This window comes from Panicum virgatum, chromosome 8K, assembly GCF_016808335.1.
Source record: "Panicum virgatum strain AP13 chromosome 8K, P.virgatum_v5, whole genome shotgun sequence".
NCBI lineage: Eukaryota > Viridiplantae > Streptophyta > Magnoliopsida > Poales > Poaceae > Panicum > Panicum virgatum.
In genome coordinates this window covers 671,770-680,544 of record NC_053143.1, presented here as the reverse complement: position 1 = coordinate 680,544, position 8,775 = coordinate 671,770, and the positions used below count along the sequence as shown (strand labels likewise).

Sequence of the window (8,775 nt, the reverse complement as noted above, 5' to 3'; positions counted from 1 at the left end):
GATGGTCCCCGAATTTCCAAAACCGGGCAAATAACCCCCCGAACTTCCGAAACCGGGCAAATAACCCCCCTTGGATGGTTTTCACGGTGGTTTTTGCTGACGTGGTAGGTGGGCCCCACATGTCAGCCCACGGGCCCCACATGTCATCCTCTCTCTCTCTCCTCCCCTGCCTCCCTCCTTGCGGCCGCCGGCCTCATCTCTGCCCGGGGGGTTTCAGAAGTTCGGGGACGATCCATTTCTGGTTTTTGAGTTGAGGGGGGTTTTTCGAACTCGCACATAACTTCAGGGGGGTCAAACGGACTTTTTCCTATATTTAATTGAGCCATTTGCTTGTGAATTGGTATTATTATCTCTTCCATCATACCTGAATACATGGCGACACATATCGTGGGTAGTATTTTTATATAAATAATAACACAAATAATATATTAATAATGGTAGAAATAGTAATTTAGAATTTTATATTGGTGCACTTTAATATTCTATTATAATTATATAATGTAGATCCAGATTTAGGGGTTACTTTAACTTTAAATAATGACATAATTGGATAATTTAATTGCAAATTTAGGGGGTTATTTGCATTATTTTTATAATGGCATATGTGGGTAATTTATAAGAAGATTAGGGGATTACTTTAGATTTTTTATAATGACATATGTGGGCAATTTAGATACATATTTAGGGGTTACTGGTCTATTTTCATAATGAAAGAGGTGGGTAATTTATTAGAAAAGATAATAGATTCAATAACTATTATGACTAGAGTTGCCAGATTGATTGTGTCTTGATATTTCTAGGATTCCTCTATTTCTTAGGTGACTTCACGTGAGGCTTTAAAATGAGCTTCCGATTAGTAATAGTAGGAAGAACTGCACTTGGCTTCAACTGTAGACACATGACAAGTTGGATTACTAGTTCATCAGGGAAGGAACTGGTTAGTTTTTCATCAGATCAGGGAAAGAGCTGATATATTATGTATCCATGATCAGTGAGCTATGTAAAAGCAGGATTAGTGTGTGGTGCAAACCAACCCTTCGTGCAAATTATGCAGACTTTAATCTGGACCACCAGATCAATGCAACATCCAAAGGGATGCGCAGGGGGATTTGCAAAAGTATGATTAGAGGCGGACGGTTAATTGTAAAATTATCCAATCCTAGCACGCCCCTTGGATGTTAATCCGGTGGTCAAGATTAAAGTTTGCATGGTTTGCACTTTCTGAAACCACCTATATACATGGGATGCAAGTGGGTACCCATTGGTGTTTTTGGGTTTCTCATTTTAGTTCATTTTCTCTTCCAAATTAATTACGTAGCATGTTATTCTAGTTCATTTTATCAAATTTTGGGTCGACCCAATGACCCAAAAAAAAAAGTGGGACATCCCTATAAATGCTGATCGAGATGAGCTAGACTTTCCGGTCATGCATGCATCCTTCAATCAATTATTCCCACGACCCGAATTATATTTCTTCATTCTCCCGGCCTCTCTTCTGGTCAGTCGTCTACACTGCTCCTGCTACCAGCTGATCGATGGAGACATGCAGAGATAAAGCTGCCTGCTACAGACGAAAATATCAGTTACTACTGGTCACGACCAATAATATTCAGAAGCCAAAGACTTTAGGGCAACTGCTGATTATAGTCCACTCAGTACTATTTTTTCTATAAGCAAGGTTGTCAGTTAGTAGGATCGATTAATTGTAGTTACCTTTTTCCCAACTTGTCTTTTTTTGATGAGGTAGCTAGCTAGCTTCTTTTTCAGAAACCCATTTATATAAATATGAGATGGATCGATCACCTGTCATGCATCTCGATCCATCTCATATGCAGACATACATGTATCTTAGTCAGATAGATAGATAGATAGATAGATAGATAGATAGATAGAATGATCCATGACCTCACGCACCTTTACTGGCCCTCTCTCTGAGTCTCTTCTCTTATTAGCTTCTTCTGAGTTCTGAGAGTTAGTTAGATCCATCGGCGTGACCGGCCGCTATGATCGATGCAATAGCAACAAGCTATAAGATAATAGCAACCTCAGCTCATGGAGGGAAGTAATGGCAAAGAGTTGGAGTACTACAGCTCTGCCTCTACTACGGATCATCCGCTGCAGTCGTCGTCTGCCGATGTGCCTCACGACGGGAGGAGCTCCAGCAATAATAGCAGCACGGTGGAGCTGGATGAAGCCGGCGCCGGCGACAGCAGCAGGAAGACCGCGGCCTCTCCATCGTCGGTTCGCCCCTACGTCCGCTCAAAGAACCCTCGCCTCCGCTGGATGCCGGAGCTGCACCACTGCTTCCTCCGGGCCGTCGACAGGCTCGGCGGCCAAGATCGTAAGAGCGAGATCAACTCTGTTCCATGCTGTGTTCATGCCCAGTCCTTTAATCTTTACCACATCGTGCTTGTACACATGTGACATGTCTGGTCGTAGGTGCAACTCCCAAGCTCGTTCTTCAACTGATGAACGTTAAAGGGCTCAGCATAGGCCATGTCAAGAGCCACCTCCAAGTATATATATATCTATCTGCGCATCTTCTTCAATTCACCCTTCTCTTCTTTATCATGTACTCCAATAGATAGACTTAATTGATTGTACCTAATTTTACTACTTGTTTCGTATATCCCCTAGCTAGCTTCCATTCTTATTATTAGAGATCTTAATTTCACCATGTGCCTTTTTTTCGGTTTTTGGTGATTTTCAGATGTATAGAAGCAAGAAGATTGACGACTCGGGGCAGGGTATGTAAGACTAATTCATGGATAAACATCTCGTTTTTTTTATTTCACTCTGTTCTTAATACATGTATAAATAACTCTGCTGATCTGGTAGATTTTTTTTTTACTACTCGTGTCGTTTGCAGTGATAGGTGGTTCATGGAGAAATGATCATCGGTTGCAAGAGGGGGGGCAAGTGTACAACCTCAGCCATCTTTCCTCGCATCACGGCCAGACTGGTGCTAGTACTACCCTATTGTCAGCAAGGTAGTTGGATCCATCCTTGGCTGTTCATGTGGATCATCTCACTTGCAAACAAAATCCATTAAATTTCTATGCCTTTTTGTTGCGTCCATAAATAAGCAGGCAGCTCGCACATGATCTGACTAATAATCTCATTATTGATTTGTAACGAATGAACTAGGTTTGGTGCATGGCCTCATTGGAACAATTTCCATCAACCATACTGGCTTCATGGTCACCATGTTCTTGGATCGAAAACCTACTACTCATCAGCAGCTGAAGCCGACGACCCATTCCTTAGAACACGAGCTGATCAGTCTGTTACTGGAGCTTCGATTCTTCAAGGGTGTTCATCATATCAAAATGATCGATCCATGAACAATCAAATACGACTGCTGCGCGATCAGGAGAACATTAATAACCACCATGATCCCCTTGATCTCGAACTCACACTGGATATTGGGACACGGCGGGATAAGAGAATAAAGAGATCAGGTTCTAGCTGGGGCAGAGAAGATGAGAATGCCAGGGATCAAGAACAAGAAGTGGCCGATACTGGGCTCTCTCTTTCTTTCTTCTCATCTCCTCCTGCGAGGACCAGTAGTGGTAGGTGTCAGTATGGATAAAGGAAAAGCTCACCCAACAAAGGACAAGTACTCTTGATCTCACCATGCATGATCTACTTCGCCTTCGGTGTGGTGATATCTTGTGGTACTTATCCATGTATGTAGAGGAAGATACGTATGCATATAAATATATATCTTAGAGCGAGCTATTAATTATTTATACATATTTTGATCTTTTGAGTTTAGCTATGTTTGTAAGTGGCTACATCTGAATTTATTTTTGATGTACTCTTTCAACCATACCGCGGCCAAAGGACATCGATACGTCGAATGTTGTTCAAGTAACGTGTGTCCTTAATAAGAGAAGACTTACTTTCAACAATTATGCGCACACGCACACGAATATGACATGTGACCTTGGATCCTAAATGGCCCTTAAGTTGTGCCCAAATGGTTCTATGTGTAGTAGTGTTCTTCAAAAAAAATATTATTCTATAAAAAATGAAAAATAGGTGCGGAAATTAGAAAAAATACAGCTCTAAGTAGTATATCAGCCACCCAGCAAACTGACTAGAGAGATATCGGCAAAGCGAAAGCCAAGATGCAGTTATCGGCTAGGAAATACATGGCTTGCCAAGTCAGCATCGTGGTTTCCACGTAGACCATTGGGTGCATGTAGAATTTATCAAATAAATAGATTTGCAATTTCCCCAAATCGATCGGCACTCATTTTTTCAATTAAAATTATATCATTTGAAAAAAAAATATGGAACCAAATGCCCCATTTTACTAAGTTTCTTTCTTTTTTGCTGTTAGCATATCCCATGAAAATGTAAGTCGAAAGAAAAATCCATGAGAAAGATATAACTAGAAAAAATGAAAATTAAATAATATAAATTTGGCTGCTATTTTTCTTGAAGGAAGCTGTAGGTACGCCTTGTTTAACCAATTGAGCAAGGGATTGTATTACTTAGAGCCCGTTCGGAAGAGCTCCGCCAAAAACGACTTCAACTCCATGCTATAGTGAAACGGTACTGTAGTAATGCTGTTCTGCATTGTAGCAACAAGTCGAAACGCAAATTGAGGTTAAAAAATGAACTAGAAAAGAGGTGGAGCCGATGGAGCTGGAAAAAATAGCTCCAGCTCCGGGACACCACCGTACCAATGGGGGGTGAGGAGTACAATTATTGGTAAATTGGTTCTGTTTGGGTACTCTAGCTAAGTTAGAGGTTAGAGTTAGTATCTAGCTCATGAGTAGCTTTGAACTAACTCAAACTAAAGAGACGTTTGGATGAAAGAGTTAGATTGGCAATAAATGTACTTTCTCAATTATTTGGCTCCTTTAAACTCTCTTTTCAGCTGGATTTGGTGTGGCTAGCTCTTGTGTGGCGGCAATGGAAGGGCGGCGGCAGCGCCCCTGGATCGGGTCAAGGGGAGTGGCGGTGCCCCTGGATCGGAAAACTCGCGGATAGGGGAGGGCGGACGCAGAAGGATCAGAGGGGGGAGAGAGAGAAGGAGGGAAAGTGGGGGCCCACCTCAAATAACTCCAACTAGGAAGGCCACCCGTGCATTTGCGCGGCTAGTTGTTACCATATCTAATGTTATATTTTAAAAGTTTTAATTATTTATATTTATTATTTGTGCGGTTAGGTATATATTTAAGGTTACACTTTTTTAATCGGCTTTCATAAAGCAATTTTTTTGTTGACGAAAATCAAGATCTATTAAAGCTATTTTGAGGATCAATAATTTGATTTTATTTTCATACTCCTTCTAGATTTGAATTGGATACCATTTTGAGATAGTTCTAAGTTTGTCGTTATATACGTTGATTAAAAAATATTTAGTTTCACTAAAGTGTAAACTTTTAATAGTACTCAAAGTTGTGTTTTGAGGATCGCGTCAATGGAAAACAAATTATTATTCATTTGGAGATAGTATTATTTTTTGACATAATAAATTTTTGAGCCTATCTAGTTCTTTCATCTACCACATGTCTATCTATCTTTTGCCCAAGACTATTGTGGATAATCTTGATAAACAAAGAAGAAAGTTCTTCTGGCAAGGAGGAACCAGAAGAAAGTACCATCTAGTCAAGTGGGATACCATTTGTAAGAGCAAGCCAAAAGAAGGTCCGGGTGTCAAGGATATTTCCAAAATGAATATTGGTTTGCTTTGCAAGTGGTGGTGGAAATTAGAAAGAGAAGAAGGTGTGTGGCAAGAAATTATTGAGAAAAATACCTAGAAGGGAAACACATCAGTACTGTAAAACACAGACTTGATGACTCCCCTATTTGGTTTGACCTGCTGAAAATCAGATAGGTATATCTGAGTGGGAGGTAAATACAGATTAAAAATGGTAAGAACACTTTATTTTGGGAGAATATTTGGCTAAAAGACAAACCCCTTTGTGTCCTACACCCCACCTTGTATGAATGATGTGATGACAAAATCATTACAGTTTTCTGTGTGCTTGACAGAAATGGTCATTTGAATTTCAGTAGATGGCTTTCTCCTATTCTGTTCGAAACCTGGATGGATGTGTTGGAGGAAGTTTTCTTCTTTCAATTTGTTAATATGGATGACATTGTTTCTTGGAAATGGAGTAGTAAGAAGGTGTTTACTACTAAATCTGTGTATGATCATCTGACCCCTGGGCCCAGGGGCGGATGCTTCTCTCATATTTGGAAGGCGAAGTTACCATACAAACTTAAAATTTTTACTTGGTTAGTGGAACAGGGGGCTGTACTGACTAAAAGTAATATGGTCAAGAGAAAATGGGCAGGGGACCCCACCTGCGTGTTCTGTGATCAAATGGAAACCGTGGAGCACCTATTCTTTCTCTGCACGGTTTCTAGGTGTATCTGGGGCTTGGTTGGTTCTTGTTTTGGGGCCGACAACATTCCTGCTAGTTGTGGCCAATATAGACAATGGATCATGAAGTGGCTGACTGATGGGCAAAATGCTCATCACTTCGGCTTCGCCGCTGTTTGCTGGGCGATTTGGAAACATAGGAATAAAGCGGTGTTCGAAGGAAAGCTCATCAGATATCCGTCTGAGATTCTAATCCATGTTTGTTCTTTCATGCCATATTGGGCAGGTCTATACAGCGTGGAGTTCCAAGGGAGGGTGCTGGATGGTGTCAAGACCCTGCTCGCGTACGCTCATCGGGCGCTGGCTCTTCAGAACAGGGCGGCACCTCTGAGGCTCCCTGCCTCTTCTGATGATCGCGAAGAAGAGGAAGACGAAGTTTGAAGCTGGCAGTTTTCTTGTGCTGATCATGGATCGTCCGTCGGGTCCTGTTGAGCTGTTCCTCTGTTGGTTTTGTTTTGCTAGATTGTTAAAAACTTGTACTACCTATCACATTTGGTAGCTCCTACCTAGGAATCCTTGTGAGGTTGTTCGCTGAACTTTCTAGCTTTAAAGTTAGGCTCAGAAAGGCAGGCTTCTCTCCCCTCCCGCTCTTTCATTTTTGCTTATTATTGTTTCTTTGCCCTCCCTGAGAGGGGTAGGAAACAAAAACAGTGTAATTCCATTTCGACTGCAATGGAATTGGGGAGTTGCCTCGCTTCAAAAAAAATTGAGCATTTTTTAGGTTTATATATTACAGTTAATGTTGTAGCGTAATGTTTTTATTTATTTAATTTGGATTCTAAGTCAATGATTTGTGGTAGCTTCCTGGTACTCACCTGCTGGTGCTGCTGCTTTTTGTTTGCTGTTATCTTGGTTGCTCAAGGAGAGAGACAAAAAGGAGAGATTTACACTCTCATTCCCATCTTAATTCGTAGAATCGATTGAGCGTGTGAATCATATTCACCCCCAATCATTCATTTCTTCGTTATTGCCCCTAATCCAATAATAGTTCCTCCACACTCCACACTCCACTCCTCCACGTCGTCCACTCCGTATTCATACTGGCTTATGGACTTTTTTTCTCATTTTCCTTTTTATTTTTCTTATTTTTTTCTCATCCCCTTATTGTTTCCAATGGAATATGAATTTAGTGCACCTATTTTGTTCCTCTCTTAGCTTTGGGTACTCATTTAATCAATTTAAATATGCTGATTTGATTAAGACAGTGAGATAAACAATGGTTGACCGTTGACATAAGATTGTTTCTGGTTTTTTCAGCACCATTTATTAGTTTCAACATGAATTTTGACTGAAATGTTAGTAAATAGAACATATTAACTTTGTCTATACATGTTTCGATTGTATACTAAAAAATAATATTACAATTATTCAACTAAAATAATAGTATTTCTCAGTAACTTGTGAGGCTACAACTTTTTTATTTTTTCCAGCGTGGTGTTGTGGTATACAAATATTTTTCTGAAACTTGTCCGATTTTTTTTATCAATGTTTATGCCTGTAGAAAAAATGAATTAAAAATTATGATAGTAATTTTTAAGAATCTCCTAGCTTACCCAACGCTAGTTGTTCGGAGTCTTATTACTGTGTTACATATTGGATTAGTTTTTTTATAATGGCATGGTGGGCTATATTTAGTCAAACACAGGGGTGGGTAATTTCAATTTCTCTTATTTTTTTGATTAACGTGGGAATTTTTAGGCCTTGAGATCGAACGTGGAAGCTCTGTTTGTTGGCCAAATAATAAGATATCTTAGTATAGTGTGAGGCTACAACTTTTCTACTTTTTCCAATGTGGTGCTATGGTATGCAAATATTTTTCTGAAACTTGTCTGGAATTTTGTTATCAATGTTTATGCCCGTAGAAAAAATGAATTAAAAATCATGATCGTAATTTTTAAGAATCTCCTAGCTTACACAACGCTATTTGTTTGGAGTCTCATTATTATGTTAAATATTGGATTAATTTCTTTATAATGGCATGGTGGGCTATATTTAGTGAGACACAGGGATATTTTGGGTCGATTTTTATTATAATGACAGTGGCTGGATTAATTTCTTTATAATGGCGTGGTGGGCTATATTTAGTCAGACACAGGAGTATTTTGGGTCGATTTTTATCATAATGGCAGTGGTGAGTAATTTTAATTTCTCTTAATTTCTCTGATTAATGTGGAAATTTCTAAATCTTGAGAGCGAATATGGTGGGTTTGTTTGTTAGCCAAATAATAAGATAATAGATAAGCACTTCCCTGGAGGGATTTTTTTAACTTGGGAGATAGTTTTTTTGGATAGGTCAGGTGCAAATAATTCCAATCTAACCCTCACATTAGGATAAACTCTAACTCTAATGCATGGATCCAAACGGATTT

The 8,775-nt window shown here is 39.7% G+C and overlaps 1 protein-coding gene across 1 annotated transcript; it reads left to right on the top strand.

Annotated features, from left to right (window-relative positions):
• Window positions 1-1,831: 1,831 nt before the first annotated feature.
• LOC120643376 (myb family transcription factor EFM-like) lies at window positions 1,832-3,756 on the top strand. The gene is made up of 5 exons (XM_039919729.1): window positions 1,832-2,341; window positions 2,440-2,516; window positions 2,711-2,747; window positions 2,870-2,990; window positions 3,148-3,756. The coding sequence occupies exons 1-5, from the start codon at window positions 2,053-2,055 to the stop codon at window positions 3,590-3,592; spliced, it is 969 nt and encodes a 322-aa protein (XP_039775663.1). The 5' UTR covers window positions 1,832-2,052; the 3' UTR covers window positions 3,593-3,756.
• Window positions 3,757-8,775: the final 5,019 nt, after the last annotated feature.